The sequence below is a fragment of the Dipodomys spectabilis genome, unplaced genomic scaffold, assembly GCF_019054845.1.
Source record: "Dipodomys spectabilis isolate Male_0828 unplaced genomic scaffold, ASM1905484v1 ptg000069l, whole genome shotgun sequence".
Classification (NCBI taxonomy): domain Eukaryota; kingdom Metazoa; phylum Chordata; class Mammalia; order Rodentia; family Heteromyidae; genus Dipodomys; species Dipodomys spectabilis.
Genome location: NW_024870746.1, coordinates 25,801,237 through 25,815,570, shown reverse-complemented (window position 1 = coordinate 25,815,570; position 14,334 = coordinate 25,801,237). Strand labels below are relative to the sequence as shown.

The 14,334-nt window shown below is 41.4% G+C and overlaps 1 protein-coding gene across 1 annotated transcript in view; it reads left to right on the top strand.

The window, feature by feature from the left end:
• Zc3h11a (zinc finger CCCH-type containing 11A) overlaps positions 1-14,334 on the top strand; it is a 29,496-nt gene that overhangs the window by 7,537 nt on the left and 7,625 nt on the right. The window contains exons 7-11 of the mRNA XM_042682108.1: positions 563-673; positions 1,616-1,678; positions 5,526-5,624; positions 6,688-6,756; positions 13,379-13,882. Coding sequence (XP_042538042.1) covers positions 563-673; positions 1,616-1,678; positions 5,526-5,624; positions 6,688-6,756; positions 13,379-13,882 — 846 coding nt within the window. The remainder of the gene's footprint in view (positions 1-562; positions 674-1,615; positions 1,679-5,525; positions 5,625-6,687; positions 6,757-13,378; positions 13,883-14,334) is intronic.

Sequence of the window (14,334 nt, the reverse complement as noted above, 5' to 3'; positions counted from 1 at the left end):
GAACCTTGGAGTTTTGTTTTACACAAGATTAAATGTGGGGCTGGGAAGGTGGCTCAGTAGTAGAGCGCTTGCCTTGCATGCATGAGGCCCTGGGTTTGATTCCTCAGCACCACATAAGCAGGAGAAAAAAAAAGCCGGAAGTGGCACTGTGGCTCAAGTGGTAGAGTGCTAGCCTTGAGCTGAAGAGCTGAGGGTCAGCGCCCAGGCCCAGAGTTCCGGCCCCACGACTGGACCAAAAAAAAAAAAAGATTAAATGTTAGACAGAAACAGGTGAATTGCCTAATACACTTCTAAGGTTATCTTTAGAATAATGTTAGCCTTATTGGTAAATAAAAGTGGGTTGAGTGCCTAACTTACTCAAAACAATTTTGCAGCTTATTTTCACATGTCTTAAGTCTCCCCTAGCCAATTACCCCTTCACTTTAGATAAGAGGATAAAGAAAAACTGATCTACTGTAGTCATAGAATAGTTTATATAGACTAGGTTTTAGAAACAAAATCCCTTGACTTGTGATAGCATTTTTCTGTAAGTTATTTGCTATTCTTTGACTTTCTTACTCAGAAGGTTCTTCAGGAGTTTCCAGTCTTTTACTCCAGCCTCAGCCCATTCCAGGTCCTGAAAAAGAGAATGTCCGGACTGTGGTGAGGACAGTAACTATGTCAAGCAAACAAGGTGAGGGATGGACAGGGCTTAATTCCTACTTCCATGTTATTGGGTTTTTTTGTTGTTTTTTTTTTTTTTTTTGTCTCTAACTTTTGGTGGCTTTGCAGGAAGGCTTTAATATGTTGGTCAGATACAAGGATGAGAAGGAAAGTGGGTACATTTAATGCATCTGTTTAAAAGGTTGAGCCAGGCGCTGGTGGCTCATGCCTATAGTCCTAGCTACTCAGGAGATCTGAGGATCATGGTTCAGAGCCAGCCCAGTCAGGAAAATCTGTAAAACTTATCTGCAATTAACCATCATAAAACCAAAAGTGGTGCTGTGGCTCAAAGTGGTAGAGAGTCTTGAGCAAAAAGAGCTTACAGTGCCCAGGCCCCAAGTTCAAGTCCTATGGATGACAAAAAGTAAATAAAAAGTTGAAATTTTTTTCAAACATCCCTTACTTATGTATTCTTTATAATCATTAATTCAACAAATTTATTGGCTCCTCATTGTGGGTAAAGAATTCTAATAAACCCTTTGAGTATATTAAAAAATGACATAGGGATTGTACATATTTAAATGTGCCCTTTGTACAACAGATAACCAGAAGAAAGCTCTCTTGCTCAAGTGATAAAGTATAACTTTTCTAAGTGCAAAAGGTATAGCTTGGGTTTTATAAAAAGTTGGTTAAGAACATAAGCTGTCTTATACTTAGCTGCTTCCTATACTTGGCTGCTTTCAATAATACTGTAATATTGCTTTCCTTTGGACTCTGCATTTGACCCCATCTTCCTCCACCCCTGCCCAGTCTTCCTTTATTTATTTGTAGTCTTAAGACCTGATTTTTAAGTGGCTTCCTAGTGGGCTCATACTATTGTCGGCACATAGTTTCTACTCAGTAATACAGAAATCTAATGATAGGGAAATTCTCATAGCTAACAATACAGAAATTCTGTTTTTTGCCATTTCAGGAGAAGAACCCTTGGTTAGATTGAGTCTTACAGAGAGACTGGGAAAACGAAAATTTTCAGTGGGTAAGAAATGTAGTGCATGCCTTTTGTTTCTGCTTGTTTGTTCAATAACATGCTTGCTTTTGCACACCCTGTACACATCCCATCACTGCTGATTCACTGCTCCCTTATTATTCTTGACCAAAAGCACTTGTAAAATTTCCTCATGGTTTTCATGTGAGCTTTCCTTAAATTTTTCATTGAAGTTATTAGTTATAATTAAATTAGATTCTGACCATGACCAGCTTTTTTAAAAAGAAAGGTAAAGAATACCTTTATTTCTTTGGATAGACTTAGTGTATTTTAGAACAGGTAAAGTATCTAGTTAATTCAATTTCATTTCTTAAATTTATTTTATTCAGTCTTTTACTGCTTTAATATTTAGGGAAGTAATTTACTATGTTACTGAATTGTATATCTACTATAATGTGTCTGTCTCAAAAAGTTACTTTAAAAGCTGGGCACCAGTGGCTCACACCCATAATTTTTTATTTATTTATTTATTTTTTGGGTAGGTCTTGGGGCTTGAACTCCAGTCTTGGGTGCTGTCCCTGAGCTGTTCAGCTCAAGGTGAGCACTCTACCCATTGAGCCACAGCACTACTTCCAGTTTTCTAGTGGTTTATTGGAAAAAAGAGTTGCACGGACTTTTCCTACCCTACCCAAGCTGGCTTTTGAACCTCAATCCTTAGATCTCAGCCTCCTGAGTAGCTAGGATTACAGGCATGAGCCACCAGTGCCCAGCTAATGCCTGTATTCTCAGGAGGCTGAGATCTAAGGATCATGGTTCAAAGCCAGCCTGGGCATGAAAGTGAGACTTTTATCTCAAACTACCAAAAAGGCCAGAAGTGGAGCTGTGGCTCAAGAGATAGCAAAAGAAGCTCAGGAACTGCACCTAGGCTCTGAGTTTAAGCCCCAAGACTGGCAAAAAAATATTTTGAAAACCTGGGTTTATAGATTTCTTTTTTGTTGTCATTTGTGCTGATACAGGGTGTGAACTTAGGCTTCAGACTTGCTCACCTGTACTTTCCTGCCTCCTCTGACTTTGATCCTCCTGAGTATCTAGGATTTATACTGTGAGGCACTGGTGCCTGTCATGACTTTAGAGATTCTTTTTTGTGTGTGTGCCCATCCTGGGGCTTGATCTCAGGGCATGGGTGCTGTCCCTCAGTTTTTTTGCTAAAGGCTTGCACTCTACCACTTCCAGCTTTTGGGTTATTAATAAGAGATAAGTGTCTCATAGCTTAGAACAGTGATCCTCTGATCTCAGCTTCCTGAGTAGCTAGGATTATAGACATGGGCCACCACCTCCTAACTAGAAACTTTAATACTACTTAGAATGTATTTAAAATACAACATTATTTTCATTTTATGTTTTTTGGTGGGTTTTTTTTGTTGTTGTTGTTGTTGTTTTTTTGTCAGTCGTGGGGCTTGAACTCTGGGCCTGGGCGCTGACCCTCAGCTCTTCAGCTCAAGGCAAGCGCTCTACCACTTGAGCTACAGCGCCACTTCCGGCTTTCTGGTGGTTTACTGGAGATAGGAGTCTCACGGTCTCTCCTGCCCGGGCTGGCTTTGAACCGCGATCCTCAGAGCTCAGCCTCCTGAGTAGCTAGGATTACAGGCGTGAGCCACCAGCGCCCGGCTTGGTGTTTTTTTTTTTTTCTATATTCTCATTGCCCTGCCTTCTAAACTGTCCAGGAATGGTGATAAATGCTTGTAATTTTATCACTTAGGAGACAGGGAAAGAAAATCAAGAAGTTTAAGGCCATCCTGAGATAACATAGTAAGACCTTGTCTCAAACAATCAAGATGTAACTCAGTGGTAGAGCACCTGCATAGCATACACAAGTCCCTGGGTTCAATCCTCAGCACTAAAACAACACGAACCAAAAAAATGTTCTGAGCTTAGTTGCTTTCAAGTTTTCAGCCAGTCAGAAAATGAAAATATTGGGCTGGGAAGGTGGCTCAGTGGTAGAGTGCTTGCCTTGTGTGCATGAAGCCCTGGGTTCGATGCCCTGGCACCACATAAGCAGAAAAAGCCAGAAGTAGTGCTGCGGCTCAAGTGTTAAGAGTGCTAGCCTTGAGCTGAAGAGCTGAGGGACAGCATGGAGGAGGGGAGGTAGTGAGATGGGAGGAGGAGGAAATATTGAATCTGTTGGACAGTTATTGCCATAAGTAGTAAAAACCTTTCAGCAATTAAATCATGCCTATAATTACTACAGATTCGTTGTGTCAAAATACCTGTGTATACTTTGAATCTAATCATAAGAAATGCCTGTGAAAGTTTTCTGCATTGAGCTTATTAAATTTAGAAAGATGTAATTAATTTAATTAGTTATATGTAAATGAATAGAGTATAGGTTATTTCCAACAGGAGGGCCTAGAAATCCTTTATCAGCACTTCAAGAAACAATCCCAACCCTAGAAATTTTTTTTTAGAGACATTGTCTTGCTGTATAATCCTTGCTATACAGGAGGCCTGAGATCTGAGTATCACAATTCAAAGCCAACCAGGACAGGAAGTCTGTGAGACTCTTATCTCCAATATACTACCAAAAACAAAAAACAGAAGTGGAGCTATGATTCAAGTGGTAGAGTACTAGCCTTTAGCAGAAGATCAGGGACAGCACAAGACTCTTGATTTCAAGCCTCAGAACCAGCACAAAAAGAAACAATAACCAAATTTTAATGATATTTAAAAGTGGGTACTTGTGGCTCAAGCCTATAATCCTAGCCACTGAGAGGGGGCTGGGATCTGGAGGATGAAGAGATTTAAGGTCATCCCCAGGCAAAAAAGTTAGGCTCAACTTCATCTCTAACCAGCAAAATGAGTGGCTGGAGGTATGGCTCAAGGGGTAGAATACCAGCCTAGAAAGCACAAGTCCCTATACCACTGCAAAAACTGGTAACACTTAAATGATTTATATTGGACATGTATGGTACTGTACACTGGATGAGGAAATTTGATTCAGGTCTTGGTCTGTTAGAAACTAGTTGATAACTTGAGTAAGAAAATTAGAACCTTAGATTTCCTGTTATTGAAGGAAGGTACTGTTTATAGAAACAAATTTCATAAAATTTTGTAATTTTGTTGTTTCATGAATTCAGCACTTGCAAGTTAAAAGTCTTTTTTTAAGTATGATTATTTTTCATGTTCTTTTTTTTTGGGGGGGGGGGGGGGCGGGTCCGGTCGTGGGGCCTGAACTCTGGGCCTGGGTGCTGTCCCTCAGCTCTTCAGCTCAAGGCTAGCGCTCTACCACTTGAGCCACAGTGCCACTTCCTGCTTTTTTCTTTTTGCTTATGTGGTGCTGAGGAATCGAACCCAGGGCCTTGAGCATGCAAGGCAAGTGCTCTACCACTGAGCCACCTTCCCAGCCCCATTTTTCATGTTCTTATTTGTAAACTCAACCTATGGTTGGCTTATGGTCTCATTTGTAGTTTTAGTGACCTTGATAAGTGCTTATTTATGCATTTAAATTTTTTCCCTTCCTTCTTTGTAGGGTACTTTTACTCCACTGAGTTCTGAGGAAACTGGGGGACAGATATACCATGTGAAAGCAGAAAACTTTTGCATTATCTGATTTTGCTTTTATTTCTTGACCTAATGAAAGACTACAATTTTTGTTTTTGTTTTTGTTTTTTTCCAGTCCTGGGGCTTGACCTCAGGGCCTAGGCACTGTCCCTGAGCTTCTTTTGCTCAAGGCTAGCACTCTGCCACTTGAGCCACAGCGCCACTTCTGGCTTATTCTGTTTATGTGGTACTGAGGAATTAAACCCAGGGCTTCATGCATGGTAGGCAAGAATTCTATCACTAAGCCACATTCCCAGCCCCTTGAAGACTACAGTCTTGAACTTGTTTCCCCTGTCTATAGGTGGGGACAATGATCCCCCATTAAAGCGGAGCCTAGCACAGAGGCTCGGGAAGAAAGTGGAGGTGCCAGACACTAACCCTGACAAAACACAAAAGAAAGGTAAGTTTGTTCTAACATTAACTCTGTCACTGTTTAGAAGTTTATAACTGAAGTTCATCATTCTTTTGTTCCTGCACATTAGGTTGTTCTTTTAGTTTTTATTATTATTTGACAAACATTTGAGTGTCTACTCTGCTAGATTCTGACCAGACACTGTTGAATAAAGTTAACATCATCATACCTCTCAAGAGCTTAATAATAGACTCCTGGCAGGTAGGAAATCTTATAGGTGTTGTGATTAAGTTCTGTGACAGAGAAGTACACAGTGCTATGTAAACATACAGGAAGGACACCAAACCTTTTCATTAGTGAGAGGTACATTTTTGCTTTTCTGATCTAATTAGGGGTTTTTATGGTTGGGTTTTTTTTTCCCTGAGCTTTTCAAAATATTCTAGAGAATCTGTGATTCACCTAAATCTGTTCTGTAGCAAGGAAAAGTTTAAGATCTTGAAAGATTTAAAGAGTAAAACACAAAGCAAAACCACTTATTTATACCCCAGGTATAGTGTAACTGGATAAACTGGCTAGTGCCTGTAATCCCAATTTCAGCTAACCAGAGAGTGGAGACCGGGAGATTGTGAATTCAGGCTAGATGAGGCAAAGTTAAAAGACTATGTCAGAACTGAAATTTTGCTCAAGAAGTGAGTAATGTGTTTGCTGAGCATGAGAAGGGCCCCAGAGTCTCACCGTAGTACCACAAAAGGAAAGAAGGAGACCTGGGCTCCAGTGGCTTACACCTGTAATTCTAGCTACTTAGGAGGCTGAGAGCTGAGGATCAGTGTGAAGCCAGTCAGGGCAGGAAAGTCCATGAGATACTTATCTCCAATTTACCACCACAAAACTGGAAAAGGCACTGTAGCTCAAAATGGAAGATAGAGCCCTGGCCTTGAGTGCAAAAGCTTAGGGACAATGTCCAGGTCTTGAGGTCAAGCTCCCCAAGACGCCCCCCACCCCCCAAAAAAGGGAAGAAATATCGTCCAATTTGTGAGCTTAAAAAGATAATTTGTTCTACAAAAAGTTTCTTTTCTAACCTTTGTATTTTGAATTTTTTTTCTGTTCATAGTTCAAGTTTCCAAGTCTTTGAAGGAGCGTTTAGGTATGTCAGCTGGTCCAAACAGTGAGGAGACAACAGGTATTTGTCATAAAACTAAATTCTGATATTATTTTTCTCGATATCTATTCTTTCCAGTTTGCTTACTACACTTGGGTTTTGTGGCTTTGGTTCTTTATGAATTCTCTTGGTTTTAGCTATTGATTACTTGCTGGTATGGAGTCCTTTCTTATAATTAGGGCAAAACTATTATCATAGTGTTATAGGACATCCAACAAAAATTATGTAAAAATTAAACAAAATAGTATGTTCTAATGGTTTAGGAGTATAGATCAATGCTAAGCTGTATAAGCCCCCAAGTTCAGTCCTCCGCATAAACAGAAGTCATTGAGAGATTGGAGACTTAGCTCAAGTGGTAGGGAATCAGCCAATGAGTGTAAAACATCAGATAGTTCAAGTCCCAGTCTCATGGGTGCTTGTGGCTCACACCAGTAATCTTAACTACTCAGAAGTCTAAGATCTGAGAAACATGGTTCAAAGCCAGCCCAGAAAAGAAAGTCTATAAGGCTCTTATCTCTACTACCAAAAAGCTGGTGTAGAACTGTGGCTTAAGTAGTAGAGTCCTAACCTTGAGCAAAAACGCTCAGCCAGCCCGGGCAGGAAAGTCTCTGAGACTCTTACCTCCAATAAACCACTAGAAAACCGGAAGTGCTACTGTGGCTCAAGTGGCAGAGCACTCATCTTGAGCTGAAGAGCTCAGGGACAGCACCCAGTCCCAAAGTTGAAGCCCCATGACTGACCAAAAAAGGAGGGAGGAGCGCTGTGGCTCAAAGTGGTAGTGCTAGCCTTGAATGAAAAAGTTCAAGGACAGTGTCTAGGCCATGAGTTCAAGCTCCACAATTGACCAAAAACAAGAAAACTATCTTTTCCTTTAGCTGGGTGCCTGTGGCTCATGCCTGTAATCCTAACTACTCAGGAGGCTGAGATCTGAGGATCACAGTTCAACCAGTCTAGACAGGAAAGTATGTGAAAGTTTTTTTTTTGGAGGGGGGGGGGTCCGGTCGTGGGGCCTGAACTCTGGGCCTGGGCGCTGTCCCTCAGCTCTTCTGCTCAAGGCTAGCACTCCACCACTTGAGCCACAGCACCACTTCAGGCTTTTTTTTATGCTTACGTGGTGCTGAGGAATGGAACCCAGGGCCTCATGCATGCAAGGCAAGCACTCTACCACTGAGCCACCTTCCCAGCCCCAGCATGTGAAACTTTTATCTTGTTAACCACCAGAAAACCAGAAGTGGCACTGTGGCTCAAAGTGGTATAGTACTAGACTTGAGCAAAGAGCTCAGGGACAGTGCCTAGGCTCTGAGTTCAAGCCCTATGACTGACACCACCCCATCCCATTAAAAAAAAAAGGAAAAGGAAAAGAGGCAGGTTCTGATGGTTCATTCCTGTATTCCGATACTCCTGTGGAGGCTGACATCTGATGATCACAGTTCAAAGCCAGGAAAGTCTGTGAGACTCTTTTATCTCAAATTATCACCAAAAAAGTCAAGAGTAGAGCTGTGTCTCAAATAGTAGAATACTATCTTCAGCAAAAATGCTGAAGGACAGTGCCCGAGCTCTTAAGTTCAGGCCGACACCAAAAAAAAAAAAAAAGTAATTCATTTTCTTTAAAGTTGTTTTCTGAAAAATAATGGTTTTTTAAATGCAAAAAGCTTGTAAAACAGCACATATACCAGTTTTGACCTTTTATTTTATTTTTTAATAAATTAGGAAAGGAATGCACTTTCAATAGAAAATAGATGGGCTGGGAAGTTGGCTCAGTGGTAGAGCGCTTGCCTTGCATGCCTGAGGCCCTGGGTTCCCTTCCTCAGCACCACGTAAGCAAAAAGAAAAAAGCCGGAAGTGGCGCTGTGGCTCAAGTTGTAGAGTGCTAGCCTTGAGCTGAAGTGCTGAGGGACAGCACCCCGCCCAGAGTTCAGGCCACACGACCGGGCTCCCCCCCCCAAAAAAAAAAAAAAGAAAGAAAGAAAATAGATGAAAGCAGGTCATCTCTAGGGTGAAAATGATTTTTATCCTGGCATAAGTTTTTATTTGAAATGTAAGGGGTCTTAAGATCCTCCAAGGACCAGCCCATGGGTAGTCACTGTCCCAAGGTGGGGAGAGATTTACTGAATTAAATTTGATCCTTAGGCCATAGTTCCAGATCTAAGTAGTTAAAAGATTCATTGTTCCAGGAACTATTCGTTGACCTGTTGACTAAAAACTATCATTAATATTTAGGTGGGTAGATTACTCAAAGAACTCATCCTGTGACATTCCATGACCTTAGTTGGGTACATAAGCTGGTTTAATTACAATGTTTTCTTCAGAGACCTTCTGAACTTCCATTTTATTTCCTTTTGCATTTCCCCATAACTTAGGGCTAGCTGTTATAATTTATTCCTCCATCAGGACGCAAGATCCCAAAAATGTTTTAGAGAATGGAAGTTAAAGTCAGTCTTCGGGTACTTTCTGGGGGATAGACCTAGGTAGAGTCTTGTTCTTGCACTCTCTTGATGGAGACAGCTGTGTCAGTGGGATCTCAGGTCCAGGGTGATCCAGGATGCACAAAATGGTATGTGTGTATTAATAGAAGGGGTTCATCCTTTGGAGATCATAAGCAACTGTAGTTGTGTTCAAAGGAGGAGGCACATTTGGGTTTTTCCTCCAGAGTAATAGAAATAGCACTTGAAAAAAAGGCAAAATTGGAAGACAGAAAGGAGTAAGCAGCAGATAAATGGGCTTATATTATGAACTATTTCTTTTCCATCTCTTGGCTTGAGTTAATTTTGAAAAGGTTGGCACATTCAACTCCATTTGGAGTCTTTTTTAATTTATTTTTTAATTTTCATAGGTGTAAAGAGTTCAGTAAAGAGAAGTAAGGCCATTCAGGAGAGTGAACAGCAGGGCCTGGAAATTGGTTGTCCACCTAGTGTACCAGGGACCAGCTGTTTTTGTTTTTTTGTTTTTGTTTTTGTTTTTTCAATCATGGGCCTGAACTCTGGGCCTGGACACTGTCCCTTAGCTCTTAGCTCAAGGCTAGTGCTCTACCATTTGAGCCACAGAGCCACTTCCAGCTCTTTCTGCTTATGTGGTGCTGAGGAATGGAACCCAGGGCTTCATGCATGCAAGGCAAGCGCTCTACCACTGAGCCACCTTCCCAGGCCCGGACCAGCTATTTTGTATTGTCCCTCTCCAGCTTTTTTTCTTCCCTTTTGGCAGTTTGTCAGAGGGTGATTTCTTTGTGTGAAACAAGCAAGACCTGTCCTTGGGCAGTAGCCACAGGAGGGCTGGCCTGTGTTACAGCAAGACCCTTCCCTCAGTGGTAGCTACAAGTATGGGGCTCAAGGCTAGCTTTCTACCATTTTTTAGTCACAGTACCACTTTCTTTTTTGTTGTTGTTGTTCGTCATGGGGCTTGAACTCTAGCCTGGGCACTGTCCCTCAGCTCTTCAGCTCAAGGCGAGCGCTTTCCCACTTGAGCCACAGTGCCACTTCCGGTTTTCTGGTGGTTTATTGGAGATAAGAGTCTCACTGACTTTCCTGACCAGGCTGGCTTTGAACTACGATCCTTAGATCTCAGCCTCCTGAGTAGCTAGGATTATAGAAGTGAGCTACCAACACCCAGCTAACCACTTTTTGTTTTTTTTATTCATCTGTCAATAGATACCCCAACTGAGTCTACATTTGGCTATTAGGAATAGTGCTTCAATAGCATTGGAGTCCAGTGTCTCTATGCTGATTTAGATTCCTTAGGGTAAATACCCAGCCAATACAATATACATGGATCCTGTGAGTTTTTTGAGGAACCACCACACTGGTTTCCAATAGTAGCTTTACTAACTTACCTTTCTATTAATATTGTATAAAGTATTTATTTTCCCAGCATCTTCACTAGTATTAGTTGTTCTTTTATTTTCTAGGTCATAGCCATTTTGAATGTAGAAAGAAAGAACTACTGTGTAGTTTTGATTTGCATTTCCTTGACTAAAAAATTTTCCATTCTTTTCATGCACTCATTGGCCACTTGTACTGATTATTTCCAGAATTGTCTTTTCATTTTGCTTGTTTGTATAGATTGATTCTTTTGGTGACTTTTTTTTGTATGTGTGTGCCGGTCCTGAGGCTTGAACTCAGGGCCTGGACACTGTCCCTGGGCTTCTTTTGCTCAAGGCTAGCACTCTACCACTAAACCACATTGCCATCTTTACTGATTTTTTTTATTTGTTTACATATTCTGGAAATAACTCCCTATTAAATAAATAACTAGCAGTGATTCTTAGTTTTTGTTTTTGTGCTGGTCCTGGGATTGGAACTCAGTGCCTGAGCTCCATCTCCGAACTCTTTGGCTCAAGCCTAGTGCTCTACCTCTTGAGCCTCAGCTCCATTTCCAGTTTTTTGCTGGTTAATTGGAGGTTAAAATCTCACAGACTTTTGTTTCTAGGCTGGCTTCAAACTGTATCCTCAGATAATAGCCTCCTGAGTAGGATTACAAGCGTGAGCCACTGTACCCAGTTTTCTTCAATTCTGTAGGTTCTGTCTTCATTCCAGTAGTCAGTGCTGTGCAAAACCTTTTTAGTTTAATACAATCACGCGTTTTAGTTCTTATTTCCTGAGTTATTGGCATCTTATTCAGGAAGTTGTTGCCTATTGTCTTCAAATATTTTCCTATAATCGTTCTAAAGTTGCAGGTTTGACATTAAAATCTTTAATCCCTGGAGTTTTAGGCAGAGGAAATTATTTTGTTCTGAGTGGATGGCTCATTGCCAGTGCTTCAACAGGAAACATCCTTTATACATTGGGCTTCTAGTTTTTGTGCAGAGTAAGATGGAGAGGAGGGGGTCTGCTTTTCAGTTTTTCAGTTTTCTACATGTGGATATCCAGGTCTCCCAGCACCATTTGTTAAGAGGTTATCTTTTCTCCAACATAGGTTTTTGGCACCTTTTTATAAAGAATCAGATGGCTTTAGTTGTGTGTGTTTGTATCTGTATCCTCTGTTCTATTCTGTGTGTTTGGTTTTGTGCCAGAACCTTGCTACTTTTGTTACTATGACCCTGTAATATTATTTGAAATCACATTTTATGATACCTCTCTATTGCTTTTTTTGCTTAGTATTGCTTTATTTGAGGTCCTTTGTCTTTCTGTGGTTTTAATATTTTTTTCTAGTTTGTTGAAGACAGTCTTTGGGTTTTGAGGACTGCATTGAACCTGCAGATTGCTTTCAATAGTATAGCCACTTTCACAACATTGAATATTTCTTCTAATCCCTGAACATAGGATGTTTTTTCTTTTTTTGTTGGTCATGGGGCTTGAACTCTGGGCCTGGGCTCTGTCCCTCAACTCTTCAGCTCAAGGCGAGCATTCTACCACTTGAGCCACAGTGCCACTTCCAATTTTCTGAATGGTTTATTGGACATAAGAGTCACACAGTTTCCCGCCCGGGCTGGCTTTTGAACCGATCCTGAGATCTCAGCCTCCTAAGCAGCTAGGATTACAGGCATGAGCCACCGGTGCCCAGCACAGGGAGCTTTTATTCATTGATGTAGAAACATATAATCTCCAACACAGGAGGAGAGGGAGGGAGGAATGAATTAAAGAATCTATCTCTTTATATCATGCCAACTTCTGGGCCTTTCCTATTTTATTTTTTTCTATGGTCACCTATTTCATCTCCTTTTACTGCTTTAAATGCCACTGAAATATCCTTTCTGCTGTTTCCCTTAGCCAATTCCTAGACAACAATGACCATTCTTGCTGTATGCTCAAGGTAGTTTTAGGTGTGGTTTTTTTTGTTGTTGTTGGTACTAGGGCTTGAACTCAGGGGCTTAAGATTACTGGACTTGATTGTTCAGCTGGTAGTCTACTGCTTGAGCCATGCCTCCAGCCTGGCTTTTTGCTGGTTATTTTAGAGTTGGAGTCTCACAGACGTTTTGCCCTGTCTGGCTTCAAACTGATCATCTGGATCTTCACTTCCTTTAATAGTGGGTGAGCTATTAGCACCTAATTTGAAAACAGTTTTTAATACATTATTATAGCTTGTTTAATTACTGATCTGTTAGACTGTAGACTACATGTGGACAGTGGTGATATTTTATTTACCATTAGATGTCCAGCACAAGTTTATATCTGTGAATGGGAAGATTTTATTTCTATCTTATTTATAAGATAAGATTTATAATGGCAGACTTCTCCAACTTGGAAATGCTTTTCAGATCTTAAGAATAAGCTTCTGAATAAAAATGCACATGAGTCTGAGAAGGTGGCTCAGTGGTAGAGCACTTGCCTCGCATGCATGAGGCCCTGGGTTCGATTCCTCAGCATCACATAAGCAGAAAAAGCCGGACGTGGCACTGTGGCTCAAGTAGTAGAGCACTAGCCTTGAGCTGAAGAGCTGAGGGACAGCACCCAGGCCCAGAGTTCAATCCCCACGACCGACAAAAAAATTAATTAAATAAAAATGCACATGAGAAGTGTTTCCTCTTTAGAGTTCTAAGAAACTATAGTAGTAGTAAACTACTTACTAAAGCATAATAGTCTAAAGTAAGGCATGAAGCTGTACCAATTGAGTACTTTACTGGCCCACGAAGGCTTTCTCTCTGCTGGACTGTTAGAAGAGTAGCGGGATCATAACTCCAAGTACAATGACATGTTTCTTCCCAAAACAGAGAGAGTTAATAAAGTTGGTGAGATCCATGTCAAAACATTAGAAGAAATTCTTCTTGAAAGAGCCAGTCAAAAACGTGGAGAACTACAAACTAAACTCAAGACAGAGGGACCTTCAAAAGCTGAAGATTCTACTTCAGGAACAAGAAGTTCTTCTGCTGTCCGAATTAAAACTTTCTCTGAGGTCCTAGCTGAAAAAAAGCATCGGCAGCAGGAAACCGAGAGACAAAAATGCAAAAAGGACGCAACTTGCATTAAGCTAAAGAGTGACACTGATGTAAAAAAGCCAGTGGTTTTACCACAGGTGGTTGTCAGCACAGGGCAACCAGAAGAGCCTGCAGGAAGAGCACGGTCCATGCAGGAAGTGCACATTAAGACACTGGAGGAGATTAAGCTGGAGAAGGCACTGAGGGCACAACAGAGCTCCGAGAGCAGTGCCAGCTCCCCGCCTCCACCGGAGGCCACCCCCACAGCCAGACGGCTTCTGCGAATCACCAAAAGAACAGGTCTGTATTATCACTGCCCTGGGTAACTTTTCAAAGGACCTTGTGCCATACAACCTTCGTAGGAGTTCTTTTGAGTTTTGTTTTTTGTTTTTGGTCATGAGGCTTGAACTCTGGGCTTGGGCGCTGTCCCTCAGCCTTCAGCTCAAGGTGAGCACTCTATCGCTTGAGCCACAGTGCCACCTTCGGTTTTCTAGTGGTTTATTGGAGATAAGAGTCTCACGGACTTTCCTTGCCTGGGCTGGCTTTGAACCGTGATCCTCAGATCTCAGCATCCTGAGTAGCTAGGATTACAGGCGTGAGCCACCAGCGCCCGGCGAGAATTTTACTGATCACTTGGGAATCATTGGATTCCAAATTGTGGTTTGGTAACAGCAGTACTATATGATGTGCATAGAGTCCTTGATATTTTAACATGCACTTGAGATCCCATAGGACCAGTAAGCTTTATCTAC